The sequence below is a fragment of the Spizellomyces punctatus genome (genome assembly GCF_000182565.1).
Source record: "Spizellomyces punctatus DAOM BR117 chromosome Unknown supercont1.5, whole genome shotgun sequence".
Classification (NCBI taxonomy): Eukaryota; Fungi; Chytridiomycota; class Chytridiomycetes; order Spizellomycetales; family Spizellomycetaceae; genus Spizellomyces; species Spizellomyces punctatus.
Window position 1 is genome coordinate 1,241,177 of NW_015971541.1, and position 15,597 is coordinate 1,256,773.

Genomic DNA, 15,597 nt, shown 5'->3' on the forward strand with positions numbered 1-15,597 from the left:
GTGGGGCCACGTCGAGGGGTTCGATGCTCAATCGTGCAATATGGTAGCAAGTTCACAGCGCAGTGGCCTAGCGGCTGGGCGAATCTGTGGGGCCACGTCGAGGGGTTCGATGCTCAATCGTGCAATATGGTAGCAAGTTCACAGCGCAGTGGCCTAGCGGCTGGGCGAATCTGTGGCGCCATGCTTTGTACGCATTTGGGTTAGTCGTTTTTGGGCTTCCAAAAGCGACTCTCGGGAGCACTTCGGCCGTTTAGAGGTCTAAACGGTGGGGGTGTAATGCAGCTGTACCCGTCCCAAGCCGGGGGCTCGTTTCTTTACGAAATGGGAATGCAGAGGGCACCTTTAAGTGTGGTCAATAACCCAAAACTGGCGGATTATATGTCAAATAGGCAGTCGTTGTAAAAGTGACGACACTTCAATCCAATCTAACTGGCACCTCCATCGTTACATTGCACCTATACAATAAAAAATCTGTCTCTAATCTAATCACCCTCAAACTTTCCGGTGAATCATGGCATCTCGGGCTGCGCCCACACCTATCCACTCAACCTTGACCCCACTCAAAAGCTCTTCTACTCTTGCCACGTATTTTTGAGCATTGAGCGGGAGGTCTTTAAATGTCCGGCATTTACTAATGTCCTGTTGCCAGCCAGGAAGGGTCTCGTATTCCACTGTGCATTTTTCGAGGACGCGGAGATCGGCTGCCAAAGCAAAGAGTCTATGATCCTGTTTACCTGAATGACACATAATAAAGTCCTGTAATACATACCTGGGAAGCTGTCGAGCCTTTTGCCCTCATATATGTACGCAACTCCAATCTTCACTTCAGGCAATTGGTCCAAAACATCCAACTTTGTGAGGTTGATACTGGTTTGATGAAAGTCCATCAGTCTCATTCTCAGCATACCCGTCTTGACTCAAGATCCTACCTTGTGTAATCATTTATCATTTGAGAGTATCGCAGCACCACAACATCCAACCACCCACAGCGCCTCTTCCTTCCGGTCGTTGTACCAAACTCTGCTCCAACAGTCTGGAGGTGTTCCCCAATATCCTAATGGCCACATATCCTCAGTCAGGTATGTGACAGGCTCGAAACAAAATCAGTCACTCACATTCAACTGTTCCGTGGGGAACGGTCCCGCTCCGACACGGGTCGTGTACGCCTTTACAACGCCCAACACCTTGCCAATCTTGCTAGGTGGAATTCCCAATCCCGTACACACTCCGCCGACAGTGGTGTTCGATGACGTGACATAAGGGTACGTTCCAAAGTCCAGATCCAACATCAAGGCATTGGCGCCTTCCACCAGCACCTTCTTCTCAGCTTGAATAGCATCATAGACATACTTGATGTTATCGACAACGTATGGGCGGAGTTTCTCGGCCAAATCCTTATACCGCGCCAATTCAGCCTCCACATCGTATTCAAAGTCACCGTACCGCCTCTTCCGGTTCGTGACAAGGTTCCTAAACTTTTCTTCAAACTCTTCAAAATGGTAGAGGTGGTGCACGCGGAGACCACTGCGGGATGCCTTTGAGCTGTACGCTGGGCCGATTCCCTTTTTCGTTGTACCAATTGACCCGCGGCCGAGCTCCACTTCTTTTAGACCGTCGACAATCTGATGGTAGTCAAAGACCAAATGGGCGCGTTCCGAGAGAAACAATCGGCCCGTAGCGTCCAGACCTAGATACCGACATATCCGATCAACGGCTTGTAAGCTCACACACAAAGTCGGCTGCCGTACCTTTCTTGTGCAGATTTTCGAGCTCCGCAAAGAAAGACGGCAAGTGAACAACAACGCCGTTTCCAATCACCCCAACGCATTTCTCATTAATGATACCGCTTGGAAGCAAGTGGAAGTCGTACTTGACCCCATTGACGACAATCGTATGCCCCGCATTGTTACCACCCTATCAAGCAAATACTATAAATTATATTGTCTCTCATAGTACGTCAAAGCCGTCTCAGCACGCGATCTTGAGCGATCTCTACGCAAAATCAAAAAGCCAAGCACCACCCCTTCTCACCTGGCATCGACAACACACATCAATCTCTTGTGCAAGAATATCGACTAATTTACCTTTACCCTCGTCGCCCCATTGAGCACCCAAGACGACAGTAACCTTGCCAGTGGGTAGAACCGATTGCGACGCCATGTTTTCAAAGGATTTCAAAGTTTAATGTTTTGAATGAGCTTTGCAAATGTCGTCCCGGACCAAGTCGCGTCATTTCCCATCGCTCCCCATCTTTGGTTGGTGTGGCTTGGGAGATTGAACTCTGGGGAACTTGGCAACATTTTCACAGTTTGTGAGGTCTGCTCTACATGGGGCATCTGTGAACGAGTGCAATGCAATAACACAACAAGGACAAAGGGCATTCGTTTGGTGAAGACATGAGCGTGCGGCTCATCGTCTTGCGTTTGAGATTTCTGTCGTATCTTCCAACTTTGCCAGGAACTTTCGGGCATTGTGTGTGCAAAGAGTGGTGACCCAGTAAACCTTCAGGGCTGCGGGAACGTAGTGATATATGGCCATTTGTTTGTTCAATTAAACAGTAAAGCATTGCAAAGGGCCAACCGTATAGGTCATGACCACTGTCCGTAGCTCTTACACCATAGTTGTGTGAATGATTTCCACCTTGTTTGTTGGCAAGAAATCGTACCAGAACAGCTGCCTGATAGAGTCAAAGAAACCACAAAAGTTCATTTGTAGAGTTCTTCCAACTTTCGATATTTCAAAAAGGTGTCACTAGCAATAATTTCCCAGATGGGATTGGACGTGACGACCTGGTTGCTTGTTAACCGCGTTACATTCACCTACATCGAATCCAATCCCTCCTCATCCAAGTCGCGCCCCACTTTCCCTCCACCAACTCCATATCCACAAAAATGAAGATGGTACGCATACCGCCTCTCCCATACCCCCTGCACAACCACTAACCAAATGCCCTCCACTGATCTCGTTACACGCACTAGCTCAACCAAGAAGAAGAAGCCGATGCTGAAGTCACCTGGGAAGATCAACAAAATATAAACGCCTTCTCCCGCCTAAACATGAAGCTACAGAACCTTGAAGAAGCATATGAAGAGAAAAAGGTCCTTGGATGCTTTTGGAGCACGTTGTAAATGTTGCTGTCTGAACGCGATCTTGTTTTTTGGTGTGTTTTAGAAGGAGAAGGAGTATTTGGATGATCTTTCAAGCGAGTTGGAGTTGGCTGATGAGGATGAACTGATAAAGTAAGCGATATATGCTGGAGATGGTCAGCAGAATGTGACCGATAATCACTGAAACTGGGGGAAACGCAGGATACAGCCCTTTCAATCGGTCTTTGAAATCGATAAACTGACAATGTATGCTTCTCATCAATTCAGATACCGCATCGGAGACGCTTTCGTCTCCCTCCCCCTCAGCACTTGTCAAGAGCGTATTGAAGAAGAGCAATCCAACCTCTCCGACGAACTCGGACAAGTCAGCTCAAGAATTGGCGACATCACCGAAAAGATGAATCAGCTGAAAGTCATCCTGTACAAAAAATTTGGAAACTCCATCAACCTTGAGCGATGAAATGTGAAATACTCAGTTTTCAATAAAAAAATAAACAAAAACAAATACTTCAATTTTTAACCCATTGCGTGACATAAATGCTAGGTTCAGTTAATGTACAAGTGTATCCTCTACTGCAGCGCTCTTTCTACTGTTCAACGCCAGGTGCCTGGGTCTGGTCGAACACTCTAAGAACCAGACCAAGCGAAAAGGGATTGGATCATGGTACTTTGCTCCAATTTCGGCATAGTCCGAGAAGGGTGCGACATGCCTTTCCGGCTTCTACTCGAAGAGAAAAGTGTTTCCAGCTTCCTTTTGCGAGGTGGACTAACCGGGCATCATGGTGTGTGATGGGTTTGCTTCCCATGTTCCCATAGCCTTCGGGTCGTCCAGGGCTAATAACATTTGACGCGAACAATTAGATCATTGCTCATCAGAAAGCGGAAGGCGTACCCATAAGAACGCACCTGAAGCCGGTAATGGGCAGAACCAGCACATCCCGAACCGTCTTCGACCGCCCACCATCTTGAAGTCCACTCAAAGAATTCCAATTATACTGGCCCTCCTCCTCCACGTAATCAATTAGGACGTTTGTCCATCTATAAGGTCCTGTGAGCTGCAACGCATCCGCCCCTTGTAGTGTCCCTTCGCTTGCCATTTGGTCTGCTGCTTTCGCCACGCTTTCGAGCATGTTGCTGAAAGCAGGATGCCCAGCTGCTCCAGCCAGAGCCCATTGGGTGAGTTCCACTGGATGGTCATACCCCATTCTCCAGTAGCTGTCTGAATCCACTGGTGTGTCCGCCTCAATACCGACAAGGAGGCGAATAGGAGTATTGGGTTCAACAGGATGTAGCTCTCCATTGATGGGATCTCTCCAGGAGGTCACGTCGGTTGAGTTGACCCATTGGGATGGCCGACGTAGAGGCTTTGTATCGGCATCAGCATACTGATAACGCATATTAATCATCGGTCTGAGGCTCATGAAACATTAAATGCGCCCCAGAGACTCACCACTCCTCCAAACCACTTCAAAACGAATATGCGAAAGGTATCTGCCCGCATTACGTTGGCGGGCAATCTTCGGTATCCCTCGTGCCATTGCGGCCATAGAGTTTTGATTGCATTGTCCATGCCGTCGTCATCCCACATGAAAAAGGCAGCATCCTCTCCCTGAGTCCAATTCCATACTGTATGATCGGGGATCGTTTTGCGTAACTGAACATCTGACATGTCAGACGAAGGAGGTTCTGCTGCCCACAGCCAACTTTCTACGCAGTCAAGCATCGCATCGGGCCATTGCTGTGCGCGAGTGGTTTTCCATGTTTGATGTATAATAAGAGGGATTTCCGTATGGGGTATCATGCGCCGCGAATCAGCTTTTGCAAGGTATGCAGCGAGCTGTGCGGCTTCCAAAATGGTGGCTGGAGTTGGGTTTATGTGTTCAGGTAAATCGGTCACATTATGAAGCCAGGATTCCGGGATTCTCCAACCTGAAGATGGTTATGATAGATCAAAGGTCAGTTGAATGAAATATTGCAAAAGTGTAAGACGTGGGCTACAGTTTGACCCACAATACTTACTTCCTCCAGCGCCAGGTTGATAGAAGATTCGACGTCGGATCAGCGGTGGTAAAGGCTTTGACGAAATTTCCGTCTCCCCTTGTCTTGCTCCAGTACATAGCAGGAACACCACACAACACAGCACCAGGACAAAACCCAACCGTTTTGCAAAGCGGTTGCAGAACGACGGCAACGTTCGCTTTAACGATTCGGTCCCAAACCAGGAAGTAGAGCCGCACCGTTTAGTACTTGTTACGGCGGGTACCGGTAGATATCCCATTTCTAAAGTCAAGCGGGCAAAATGTCCACCCACTAGACCTTCCCCTTCCACTGAAGGGAGACGATGCAGGCCACCACGCACACAAAAGACTCTTGTCCCAGCTGTAAATGTTTCTCGGCTCTCAAGAATAAAACAACAAACAAAACAAAAACAATAAAACTAGTAACTTTGGAGGTTTCCGTTTCGAAGGCGAAATTATTGGCCGCCCAGCCCCAAAACCCAAAAAACGCAGAGCCCAAAAGCAGCGGGGGGGCCAAATTCTAAGTGATTTTAATTGAGAAAGTTCCCCTCCGCGCTGTGCCCATAAACAGCATTGCTGTGCCATCTAATACCGTGATTGTGCCACCGTCTAAATGGGCGCGTCCTACTGACGACAACACCTTACGTACGCAAGACTCCGATTCCCTGCAAGACCCGCCTCCCTTCGAGAAGCGCGTCCTTTGAGTTGTCATCGTGTTTTGCCCTGGCATGCTTGGATCGGGGACCAGGGATTGTTTGGATAAACATAGCACTTTGGCAGGTGCTTACATAGCATAAACAAAACAAACAAAACAAGGGACAACCTTAAAAAATTATTGATATCTCATCTCGATCTGTCACCTCTATTAAGTAGAAAAGGTTGATGAAAAGCCTCATAAAGTCGACGAACTTTCTGCTCTCCAAAACCGGGGCACTGTGCTAGCTCCTCCTGGCTGGCTGACATGATGTTTTGGAGAGACTTTTTGACAAAGGTCATTAAACAGATAGATGTCTGAAAAACGCAAGGAAAATACCTACCCCAAACGCGGATGCTAGAGTGAGCACGTCAGTTTTGTTGACAGATTTGACTTGAGTCAATGCATCTGTCAACTAGATAGAGAACATGGTTGGCGTCAATCAAATTATTTGTCAATCAAGAAAGGACAGCCTGATTACCTTTGAAAGATAGTCCGGATCTACACGTTCTTTGATCAGATCGGGTGGCTTGTGTTCGTACGCTTTAAAGGTCTCCAAGTACCGGCCTGCCTCCTCTTGGCTGAAAGATGCCCAGTTGAATACATTGGCATATTTAAACAATGATACTGTACACTAACCTCCAAGCAAGAATTAAAGTGATATTATTATAAACACATATTCGGGTCAAGTCGCGGATACTAGCTTGGTGATCTTCCTATGTGATAAGGAGATATTGGTGCAATGCTGCTGATAGCACAAGAAAACTACATGACTTACGATGTCAACCAAGCACAGCAGTATACGTAGGAGATAGTGGTGTCCAAGCTGCCGGATTCTTGTATAGACATACTCTGGATGCAGGCGATGATACTTTAAACTGAAAGCCTCGTGACTAAGGAGACGAGTGATCAGCAAAACATCCTGGAAATACCTCAGAAAGAGGGCGCAACTTGTCATTCCAACTTGGTAATCAGGTATAATGTCCCCATATTCCCATGGTACGTTTTTGATAAAGTTGAGAACTCCGTTCCCTCGCTGTAACGCAGTATTAGTACATTCGCAGTGCTTTGCCAATGCGGTGCTATAAATGCTACCTGACAACTATTTACTACAATAGAATGTGTGCCTTTGGAGCGCTGAGGTGCCGATGTGCTGTTTGTTCGGGATACTGTTGCCGGAGCTGGTCGTGGTCGAGGCCCTGAATTATTACCCAACCCTCCTCTGTTTGTGGCCGGCTCCCGAGGTTGTGCTGACGCTGGCCGGATTAGCTGACCAGGTCCAAAGGTTGGACGTTGAAATGTCATGTCAGCAGGTTGCGGTGCCTGTAGCGGTCGTGAGATGGGTGAACCGAGCGCTGCAGTCTTGGCGGTAGTAAGGTTGGAAGTGGCTCCACCGGACGTTGATGATTCTTGAGCATTCGTAGCTCGTGTGTCCATAGCCAGGCCCGTTGGTTTGAAACTTGGAATTGCCGCCTGGTTTTGCAATTCCGTTTGGCGCAGCTGGATCTCGCTAGCAGAAGGAATGCGGAAGCGGGGCTGTTGCGGTGCATTCTGCCGATCGCCCATTGTGGGTCGCTAATTACAGGCGAAACTGTGGCACTTGGCTGTACTGGTGAAAAATGGGGAAGTCGGCAATGGTGATCTACTGCATGTGAGGCAGGGAATGGTAATTAAACTCTGATGAAACTGATGACGCGACTTGAACTGACAACCCGACTTCTAAAGAATGGGAGATGCAGGATGCGGAAAACTACGCTTTCAACGCTTGCCCCACCGTCGAGCGTACCCCGCGATGCACCACTTCTAGTTTACTTATGCCATGGACGAGGATACGTATGGGACGTTGACAGTGAGTGTACTAACTTTCTGAATTCGAACTATCTAGAGAATTTGCTCAAGTCGAAGAACTTTCACAGCCGCACTGGCGTTGCGTACCCGCTATCATATCGTAGGAGCGCTGGTGGGGACTCTACCTCGGCTTCCGATGCAGAATACCTTCTTTTCCCTTCCCCTAGTGCTGCTGAGCGAAGAGATCACCGTTCTACTGGAAAGAGGTGGGCTGAGAGTACTGTCGGCCTAATGACGCAACATGGTTTTCTCATGTAGAATTGCAATGTCTGCTAGGGCTCATTCGTATAGTTGACGATTCTCGAGGGCACCTTATACCGCTAACAGAAGAGATTGAGCAATGGGCCGCGAAACGAGAAGCTGACAGCATAGAGTACGCGAATGCCAAGAAGCTGGCTGCCGAAAAAACCCAAAAAGCCATGAAAGCTGCATATGCAACCTCGCCGAGACAAAAGAGGAAAAAAGGACGCGGGATGCAGGAAGATGTTGAATCGGTGGCGGGCGTTGTCGAAAATCCCACTGCGGTATCAGATGAAGATACGTTGGACGGATCGGGATTTACCAGTACGACCGATGGTGAGGCGCATACTATCCCCTCATTGGACGCTCTGCAACACTTGTTCACCCCAAAATCGACGGACGCTAAGACAATAGCAGAGCCGAGCAGCTCGGACCATCACCGTGATCAACTCAAAGTTTCTATTGAGCCAACAGACACTGCCAACTCTAATCCTCTAACTCCAATAACGGACTTATGTCGGTCACTGGAAAAGCTGGACTTGCAACCTACGATAGAGGACGATAGGTCAAGAAGTGTTTCGGGATCAGAAGGGCGATCTGATGATGGGGATCGAACTTCCGATGTCCGACACGATGAACCCTTGCATGTTGATCGGATTGTCCCACCGGAACCAACAAAACCCGCCACACCGCCTTTGCCACCACTTCCTATATCTACACCCACTTCGTCCGCTACCCTGCCCTGGTTTGCCAGGTCCAACCCTGAGCGATCGAGTCTAGATTTTGCTCAAGCCCGTCTAACTGGCCTGTGGCAGTATCCGTCAACAGCAGAGGAGAGGCTACGATATAAAGTATTCTGCGCTCTCTGGGAAAAAGGATACTTTATAACAACTGGCAGCAAGTTTGGAGGCGATTACTTGATGTACCCAGGTAAGAATGGATATATGCTTACACCCGAAAAGGGACAGGTTCTTAAGACTCGATCTGCTTCTAGGTGATCCTCTACGATTCCATTCTCACTACGTCACATCTATTGTGCCTATTGATAAATTGTTTTCTCCGCTTGATGCTGTAATGTTTGGGCGGTTGGGTACAACGGTGAAGAAGTCGCATGCAGTGTGCTCGTGGGATGACGAGAAAGATGAGTTGGTTTGCGTATGTATACAGTGGACTGGGTGGAATTAGATGGTTTTGGCCAAATTAGAGGTCCAAAGCCGAGCGTGGAATGCCCATTATTCTTGGAATATCTACAGTAGCGTATCTACACGAATATTTACAGGAAAGCCGACAGGAAAAGCAATGTGGAAGGTAGGTACTATATCAGACCTGCTTGCAGATCTACCAGCTCAGCTCGCTTGCTATGAAGTTGCGTAGTGAACCGCTTAACGATATCTTCGAATCGTTTCTGTTGGAGTCAGCGGTTAGACCAATCCTTGTCAAGTTTACATTCAACGGTGTCGTACCCTCATGATGGGATTAATCTGCACAGCGAGCTTCGCCCTATTGTCCTCAATCTTGCTCTCCAAGTCTCTGATTTCGGCAGATAACTGATCGACTTGCTGCTGTAATTGAGCTTTATCGAGCTCCTCGTCACCTTCGGCATCACCTTCTCCACCGCTTTCTTCTTCATCCTCATCCTCATCTTCGGACTCTTCATCCTCGTCCTCTTCCTCATCATCATCTTCATCTCCCTCTGCATGCTCGGCTAGCGCTTCCTCCCATGCCGCTGTGAGGGCATCATCTTCTTCATCACCGCCCTCAGTTACGTCCATAGCCGTCTCTTCTTCCCCTTCTTCGTCTGGTGAACCTTCTGCATCTTCGTCACCTTCGTCAAAGCCTTCTGCTGTAATTCTGTCCGTTCCATCGTCGACCTCTGAGATTGTGATGAGGATATATTCAATCCTGGAAGTCGAGTTATCGTACGCTTACCAAAGAGCACATTTTCCGCTTGAGCATCGGCTTCCAATAGACGCACGACCTCCCTCTCTACATCTTCAATTGTCTTTTATGGCAGAATCTCAGCCTCATCAAAAACTGAGGACGCGACAGAACTAGAAAACTAACCCTTTTCGATATTCTCTTTCTAAACCTCCGCTTTCGTACATTCCACAACGGTGGCGTAAGCCCATGCGGCCAGGTATATTCGTCATGATGCAGGGGTTGTTGCGGTTCCTGCGGTGGTGTCGTTTGAGCTGGCCCGTCGACAACCAGCATTTGTGAAATATCCGCGACTTTGTAGAACTGCTTATTGTCCAATGTTTTATGCGATTCAATGATACAGGGGAGGTCAACGAGTTTGGCCCTGTAGCTATCCGCACCTAGGCGGAAAGTCGCCCGGCGTGGATCTGGCAAACGTAGGGTTAGGCCATGGTGACTGCTACGGGGACGTATCCAACTTGCCCACCATAAAAAGTTACGTTGAAGTCCTCTGGTATCTCACGTGCTTTCACCGCCTCTCGAAGTTTTTCTGCAGGCTCGCCTGAAGGCATGCGCAAGATAAAATGCTCTTCTACTGGTGCTTCTTCTTCATCTTCTAGCGGACCTTTTTTAGGTTTGATAGTTATCCGAGTAGGCCCTATCCGTGTTTGAACTAATCCTTTTGCGTTTTTCGGTTGCTTGGTGGATGGTGCCTTGGTCGCTACCATATTTTCATTTGGATAGTCGACGATCCAGCGAGAAGATATGCGAGAGCGGGAGATGTCTCGCTCAGTTCACAACGATGATGCACAGTCACGAAGCAGACACGTGATCGATGTGTCATACAGTAGAAGACTTCCCCCCATCCTACCGAACTCCCAACTCTCCGCTCGCCTCTTGACAATAAGCACCTATCATTTACGAAATGGCTGCAACAACCCAGACTGTTAACATCCTTCCACCGACGCTAACCTTGCGAGGACCTCGGATTATTCTTCGAACCCATGAAGTCCAAGACTATCCTGTTATACGCGATTTTCTCTCGGACCCAACAACAATGACATATCTACCCGGTCTCTTGAAAGAGTGGACCCTTGAAGAAGTCACTGAACGACAAGAATCACGCGTGGCGGACCAGAAAAAAGGATTGGGGCTCCCGCTTAGTGTTATCCTTCCGGGAGACGAGGAAACCTTAATCGGTACCTCAGGTTTTCGAACCCTTGACCTCGTCAAACGGTGTGCCGAATTCGGTATCATACTCCGTACAGGATTTCACGGAAAAGGATATGCGCAGGAAATCATGTTGGTGTTGTTTACCTACGGGTTCGAAGATCTTGGGTTAGAAAAAATCGAGATCGTCACATCGCAACGTAATATTCCGATGCGCCGCTGTCTTGAAAGATTAAGCATACGAGAAATCGGCGTGATGCAATGGGATGATCCGGGACCAATGGGTGATGAGGTAGCGTTTGGATATGCAGTACTTCTATCGGATTGGAACGATCTTAAATTAAGGCTACGTGGAAAGATCGAGGGGCGGTAGGTTATGGAATAGCGACGATGTACTAGAAAGAATTGAAAACGATAGAACACCTGAAGATAGAGCAGTATAGGACTCAATGTCTCTGTGACCTACAACATCGTAACTGTACCAAGATTGAGATGCTAAATAGATTTGGCTAGACTGTTTATTTCCAACGAAAGTAGTGTTTAGGGCCATCAGCCTCTTGGTCAAATACACTCGTCATACACTTTATGCACAGCATATCAATCAAGCCAGGTACTCCCAACTGATTTGGAAGCACGCTGTGGTATAAACAGGCAGGTCCTAGATCCGTCAGATAGTCCCAATTACCTGGCGGGCCCGAAGAACTTGTAGCACGTCAATATTCAATGTAACCTTATACTTGGATATTGGAACATTAAGTTACGGGATTTCTGGTTAAATTGTATGAAAGCGAGCAACCAAGAGATTTCAAGGCCAAGCTTCCAGATACCATAGAAGACCCCCAACCAGCTGGACTTATAGTCATAACTCTACTAATTATCGTTCAGTGTGATGGGCATCATTATTACATTATGCCATCCCGACATCAGCCCGACCATTAGCCAAGGCGAGAGTAGATTCCATTGATGATGCCTGCTGATTCTCTCGATCCTCTAGAGTTCCTAAGTAAGGAGCATTGCTAATCACGACATTGTGGACCTTTGTGACCAGATTTGTCACATTTCAGGGAACCCATATCACAAATTGGTGAGTCTGATCCCGCTTGCTTATTTCATTTCGCCAGATACAATTCAGCTCTGCATTGTGGCTTTCACTCACTGTAACGGTTAGAGTCTCTCTGCACTTAGGGATGACCAGAAGCTTTGCTTTAGATAGTTTAATTGTTCAAATCCATTTTCGGATGAGATCTAATATCCTTCTAATTAAATCCCAGTTGTGGTTCGACCAAGGCAACGTTTGATCGTCTCCGTTGTCAGTTGCTCCGCCCGAACGTTAAATGGACGCAAGAGCTGTTTCATTAAAGTTGTACGTTATTGGTCCGATCCTAATTAATCCATTTTTGGAAGTAATGGGACGGCACGCACATGTTGAGGGGGGGCGAGCTGATGTACCCAACTGTTTCGTTTTCCCATTTCTCGCATCCCGATTCTCGCATTTCGTTCAACACTTTCAATCGTAACATCACCTACACAGACGACATCTCTACTACCTCCCTATTACCGAAGCAAATATGTCACAACCGCAAGCAGGAAAGACTGCCCAAGTGCAGAACCAAGTGAATGAGGTTGTGGGTATTATGCAAGGTAACGTAATGCAACCTCTTGCACAAGTCAATTGTGATGGAGGGCAAATACCCTTACGCTCAGAACTCTAACAAACTCGGCTTTTGACTTAGATAATATCAACAAAGTGATGCAAAGAGGAGAGCAGCTCGACACCCTCCAAAACAAGACTGGTGAGCAGCCATATCAGAGTTGCTAACGCTCTCTGTGTCCGAAACAGTCCAAAACAGTGCTCTTAACACTCGCTCGTAGATGATCTTCAAAACTCTTCTTTGCAATTCAAGCGAGGAGCTAATCGCGTACGAAAACAAATGTGGTGGAAGGATATGAAGATGAAGCTTATTCTTGGAGGTGTCGTTGCGGCAATTCTGATCATTATTATTGGTACGTGGGCTTATAATGTCATACCCGTGAGTGGAAACTGGACATTGAAAGAGAAATTTCATGGTCACCTGTAGTATCGATTGTTGCGAGCAAGAAGAAGGACTGAAGAGAAGAATAATGGCGTCCTCTGCTGGCAGCCTATACCTGCTGGATATGCAGGGCATTTCGATCAGTTGGGCGCGACATAAGTGATCGTTTTTGTGGTTTCTTCCCGTTTTGAGCACACAATGTCGAGGTGCTACTTTTTGTACAGATCTGTAATTTTTGTCATTGCTTGTGTTAAATAAGAATGTGAACAGTAGATGTCCTATCCCTCCGCTGCGTTATCATTCAAGCTTCAAGCTTGCAAAAATAGCTGAGGAGGCCCTTTGAAAATCCCAATGCGAGGGGCTGGGGAGGGCACAGCGCGTTCCTGCTGGCAATGTGTCGCAGCCTGCTTGATTTGGTTTCTGCCTGAGTAACCTCCATTGCACTCCTCTCTTGGAGCGTACGCCCGAACGGCACAGCCCACGCACACATTGTGACGACCTTTCTTGTCCTGTGAAGAGTCGCCTGAATTGCGCTTGCTTCATTTTTGTGAAAGTCAACGATTGTAACAGTCGGAAAAACAATCGCCCCAACCGTGAAAAACTCCCTCGAACGCATCCTGCTTGGTTCGAAGACGTCGACAACAGTAGAGCCGACACCTTTTATCGAATTATAGAGAGAATCCTGTTTGGAGCATTCGGGGAGAGTTTCTCTTCACCGTTGAAGTGCCTGTCTTCTACTCAAGACAAGGGACTCCACGGCCCAAAAGGAGCGTTTGGGACAATTGTTAGAGCGGGTCCAATTTTGCAATAGGAGTACTACAGGGGATTTCCGTGCCACTTCCCCATTGTGGTGCGCCTAGCGAGTGCAATAGCCTCGACAGCCGGAGTCTAGCTGTCTTCTCGGCCTATACTTGAATTGCTGGATACCCCTTCCTTACGCACATCGACACTATAAATCACAAATATCACCACAATCACCATGGTATTGTTCATCCTCCCGCCTTTCCATGTTGATAATTCGGTGCTAATTTGCTCTATGAACAGATCGAATCTGTTGTAGGGCGGATCATCTTTTTCGCAACCCTAGTAGAAGCCATTATCATCATCGCTCTCGAATCCATTGTCGCAGCCATCTTTTGGAAATATTTTGATCCTGTGAATGGAAGAGAAGGGCCAACAAGAGGGATACCAGTATATTTAATCATCTTCATTATTGGGCAATTATTCCAGATATATTTGTGCTGGGATGCAGTGAGTTTGGTTGTTTCCGTTACAAGGACTGGAGTCTGGCCGCTCATATCGATTCTCTCTATAGGTATTGCACAAAAATACTATTCAAATTGTCGCCTTTGTCATGTTCAACCTCTGCGTCTGTCTTTACTCCATCTTTCAGTATACCCAAATGATTGGGTTGGTGGAGGACAATTCGGAACAGGTTCCCTTCACGCATTCAGATCAGGAAACTTTAAAAGCGGTCCTGCTGGCGATTCCAATCATTTTGGGCGCTTTTGGAGTTCTATTTGCGATATGTGCATGGAAGCTTTATCTTGAGTTTGGATGGAAGATATATAAGAAGATTGGGGCTGATCCTAAAATGAGAAGTGCGTTAGGACTGGATTGATATGCTCATTTGTGACATGTTGATATTCACACAATCTTTTCTGTCAGATATGTACCGCAGCTACCAGTTTTTCATCATGCTACTCAAGCTGGACGTCTTTTTCGTCCTCGGATTTGGCATTCAGTTTCTTGTTCTGGTTATTCAGAAGAACGACCCAGAATTTGCGCTGACGATAGCAGCACTGCCTATAATGATGTTGGTTCTCGTTTTAGCCGTATACGGGCTAAAACGGGAAGATAAATGGATAATGGGGCTATTTTGTTGTGGGGTTGTCCTCGCGATGTCGTACTTTGTCTTCAAACTTGTGAGGATTTACATGAGGAAGAATGAGCCGCAGTATAGTGATACGAAACACTATTTGACTTTCTTTGGTAAGGCTAGGCGGGCTGGGTACTGCTTTCATCTTTCGGACTCTAATCGCCTTTGTATAGCATGCTTGAGTTTAGCGGTCATGATAATGACTTTCGTAAATGCCATTGTATGTTACCGAAATTTTGGAAAAGGACTAAAAGAGCATATCCACGACTCGCGACGACAACGAGACGAGGCAGAATTCGCTGCCGTCTCTGCGACACGGAAGCCCTTGGAGGATTAACGCTGAAGGGCTGGTACGGATGAGAAGGATCCAGAACAATTCTGTCGGTCTTTCTCAGTTTCTGGGAGATGTACTTACGGATATCTGTATGGGATGTTGAGCCGGCGGGCTGTTGTACATTTTTTCATTGGACCTTTGGGTGCTCGGTCTTTGTCTCCTGAGAAATGGTTTCCCCATGTTTTTAATAATAGAATAACCCCTGCTTCTCTTAATCAGCATTTGTCTTATGGACTTGATAATTCGAAGGTGCATTATCAGGTTGTAGAAGGTAGTTGCACATCCCTGGGAGTTGTTGCTCCCCCAAAAATTCAACTGGAATGTCGTGGTAAATGGACGCGTCTGTGTATGACTCCC

The 15,597-nt window shown here is 47.2% G+C and overlaps 8 protein-coding genes across 10 annotated transcripts; 4 read left to right on the forward strand and 4 right to left on the reverse strand.

The window, feature by feature from the left end:
• Positions 1 to 348: 348 nt before the first annotated feature.
• SPPG_03554 (adenylosuccinate synthase) lies at positions 349 to 2,209 on the reverse strand. The gene is made up of 6 exons (XM_016751816.1): positions 2,032 to 2,209; positions 1,749 to 1,914; positions 1,116 to 1,687; positions 930 to 1,054; positions 770 to 867; positions 349 to 701 (listed from the first exon to the last, which is right to left on the reverse strand). The coding sequence occupies exons 1-6, from the start codon at positions 2,158 to 2,160 to the stop codon at positions 493 to 495; spliced, it is 1,299 nt and encodes a 432-aa protein (XP_016609800.1). The 5' UTR covers positions 2,161 to 2,209; the 3' UTR covers positions 349 to 492.
• A 111-nt stretch (positions 2,210 to 2,320) lies between these two features.
• SPPG_03555 lies at positions 2,321 to 3,631 on the forward strand. 2 transcript variants are annotated; one of them, XM_016751818.1, is made up of 4 exons: positions 2,321 to 2,900; positions 2,979 to 3,098; positions 3,172 to 3,239; positions 3,309 to 3,631. In XM_016751818.1, exons 1-4 carry the CDS (start codon positions 2,892 to 2,894, stop codon positions 3,565 to 3,567), a joined length of 456 nt encoding a protein of 151 aa, XP_016609802.1. In that variant the 5' UTR covers positions 2,321 to 2,891; the 3' UTR covers positions 3,568 to 3,631. The 2 variants fall into 2 exon arrangements, with proteins under 2 accessions (XP_016609802.1, XP_016609801.1); XM_016751817.1 differs by having other exon boundaries at positions 3,375 to 3,631.
• SPPG_03556 (uncharacterized protein) lies at positions 3,539 to 5,621 on the reverse strand. The gene is made up of 4 exons (XM_016751819.1): positions 5,127 to 5,621; positions 4,558 to 5,036; positions 4,014 to 4,492; positions 3,539 to 3,941 (listed from the first exon to the last, which is right to left on the reverse strand). The coding sequence occupies exons 1-4, from the start codon at positions 5,383 to 5,385 to the stop codon at positions 3,767 to 3,769; spliced, it is 1,392 nt and encodes a 463-aa protein (XP_016609803.1). The 5' UTR covers positions 5,386 to 5,621; the 3' UTR covers positions 3,539 to 3,766.
• Positions 5,622 to 5,948: 327 nt separating this feature from the next.
• Positions 5,949 to 8,533, reverse strand: SPPG_03557. Of its 2 annotated transcripts, XM_016751820.1 has the most exons (8): positions 8,045 to 8,533; positions 6,915 to 7,987; positions 6,752 to 6,855; positions 6,598 to 6,697; positions 6,459 to 6,535; positions 6,301 to 6,400; positions 6,163 to 6,234; positions 5,949 to 6,103 (listed from the first exon to the last, which is right to left on the reverse strand). In XM_016751820.1, the coding sequence occupies exons 2-8, from the start codon at positions 7,383 to 7,385 to the stop codon at positions 5,969 to 5,971; spliced, it is 1,059 nt and encodes a 352-aa protein (XP_016609804.1). In that variant the 5' UTR covers positions 7,386 to 7,987; positions 8,045 to 8,533; the 3' UTR covers positions 5,949 to 5,968. The 2 variants fall into 2 exon arrangements, with proteins under 2 accessions (XP_016609804.1, XP_016609805.1); XM_016751821.1 differs by having other exon boundaries at positions 6,915 to 8,533.
• On the forward strand, positions 7,452 to 9,092 carry SPPG_03558 (tRNA intron endonuclease; the record flags this gene model as incomplete). Its single annotated transcript, XM_016751822.1, has 5 exons — positions 7,452 to 7,485; positions 7,545 to 7,668; positions 7,736 to 7,873; positions 7,944 to 8,837; positions 8,902 to 9,092. Exons 1-5 carry the CDS (start codon positions 7,483 to 7,485, stop codon positions 9,090 to 9,092), a joined length of 1,350 nt encoding a protein of 449 aa, XP_016609806.1. The 5' UTR covers positions 7,452 to 7,482.
• SPPG_03559 (uncharacterized protein) lies at positions 9,083 to 10,574 on the reverse strand. Its single transcript, XM_016751823.1, has 5 exons — positions 10,312 to 10,574; positions 9,972 to 10,252; positions 9,837 to 9,909; positions 9,371 to 9,780; positions 9,083 to 9,312 (listed from the first exon to the last, which is right to left on the reverse strand). Exons 1-5 carry the CDS (start codon positions 10,550 to 10,552, stop codon positions 9,223 to 9,225), a joined length of 1,095 nt encoding a protein of 364 aa, XP_016609807.1. The 5' UTR covers positions 10,553 to 10,574; the 3' UTR covers positions 9,083 to 9,222.
• A 175-nt stretch (positions 10,575 to 10,749) lies between these two features.
• On the forward strand, positions 10,750 to 11,367 carry SPPG_03560 (uncharacterized protein; the record flags this gene model as incomplete). The annotated part of the gene is made up of 1 exon (XM_016751824.1): positions 10,750 to 11,367. The coding sequence occupies one exon, from the start codon at positions 10,750 to 10,752 to the stop codon at positions 11,365 to 11,367; it is 618 nt and encodes a 205-aa protein (XP_016609808.1).
• Positions 11,368 to 13,420: 2,053 nt separating this feature from the next.
• On the forward strand, positions 13,421 to 15,461 carry SPPG_03562 (uncharacterized protein). Its single transcript, XM_016751825.1, has 5 exons — positions 13,421 to 14,009; positions 14,072 to 14,278; positions 14,343 to 14,628; positions 14,696 to 15,019; positions 15,080 to 15,461. The coding sequence occupies exons 1-5, from the start codon at positions 14,007 to 14,009 to the stop codon at positions 15,241 to 15,243; spliced, it is 984 nt and encodes a 327-aa protein (XP_016609809.1). The 5' UTR covers positions 13,421 to 14,006; the 3' UTR covers positions 15,244 to 15,461.
• The last annotated feature ends 136 nt before the right edge of the window (positions 15,462 to 15,597 follow it).

Bases quoted from the DNA above. Each gene is read 5' to 3' on its own strand.
- SPPG_03554 (XM_016751816.1), bottom strand. From the start codon at position 2,160: ATGGCGTCGCAATCGGTTCTACCCACTGGCAAGGTTACTGTCGTCTTG. The intron at 1,688-1,748 runs GTACGGCAGCCG...GTCGGTATCTAG, and splicing joins CGAAAATCTGCACAAGAAAG to GTCTGGACGCTACGGGCCGA. The intron at 702-769 runs GTATGTATTACA...TTGCTTTGGCAG, and splicing joins AAGGCTCGACAGCTTCCCAG to CCGATCTCCGCGTCCTCGAA.
- SPPG_03555 (XM_016751818.1), top strand. The intron at 3,099-3,171 runs GTCCTTGGATGC...GGTGTGTTTTAG, and splicing joins AAGCATATGAAGAGAAAAAG to AAGGAGAAGGAGTATTTGGA. The intron at 3,240-3,308 runs GTAAGCGATATA...GGGGAAACGCAG, and splicing joins GATGAGGATGAACTGATAAA to GATACAGCCCTTTCAATCGG.
- SPPG_03556 (XM_016751819.1), bottom strand. From the start codon at position 5,385: ATGGGATATCTACCGGTACCCGCCGTAACAAGTACTAAACGGTGCGGC. The intron at 4,493-4,557 runs GTGAGTCTCTGG...ATGCGTTATCAG, and splicing joins TGAAGTGGTTTGGAGGAGTG to TATGCTGATGCCGATACAAA. The intron at 3,942-4,013 runs GTGCGTTCTTAT...AAATGTTATTAG, and splicing joins CTGCCCATTACCGGCTTCAG to CCCTGGACGACCCGAAGGCT.
- SPPG_03557 (XM_016751820.1), bottom strand. From the start codon at position 7,385: ATGGGCGATCGGCAGAATGCACCGCAACAGCCCCGCTTCCGCATTCCT. The intron at 6,856-6,914 runs GTAGCATTTATA...ACTGCGTTACAG, and splicing joins TTGTAGTAAATAGTTGTCAG to CGAGGGAACGGAGTTCTCAA. The intron at 6,235-6,300 runs GTAATCAGGCTG...TTCTCTATCTAG, and splicing joins ATCCGGACTATCTTTCAAAG to TTGACAGATGCATTGACTCA.
- SPPG_03559 (XM_016751823.1), bottom strand. From the start codon at position 10,552: ATGGTAGCGACCAAGGCACCATCCACCAAGCAACCGAAAAACGCAAAA. The intron at 10,253-10,311 runs GTGGGCAAGTTG...TACGTTTGCCAG, and splicing joins CTTCAACGTAACTTTTTATG to ATCCACGCCGGGCGACTTTC. The intron at 9,910-9,971 runs GTTAGTTTTCTA...CTGCCATAAAAG, and splicing joins GAAAGAGAATATCGAAAAGG to ACAATTGAAGATGTAGAGAG.
- SPPG_03562 (XM_016751825.1), top strand. The intron at 14,279-14,342 runs GTGAGTTTGGTT...TTCTCTCTATAG, and splicing joins TATATTTGTGCTGGGATGCA to GTATTGCACAAAAATACTAT. The intron at 15,020-15,079 runs GTAAGGCTAGGC...GCCTTTGTATAG, and splicing joins ACACTATTTGACTTTCTTTG to CATGCTTGAGTTTAGCGGTC.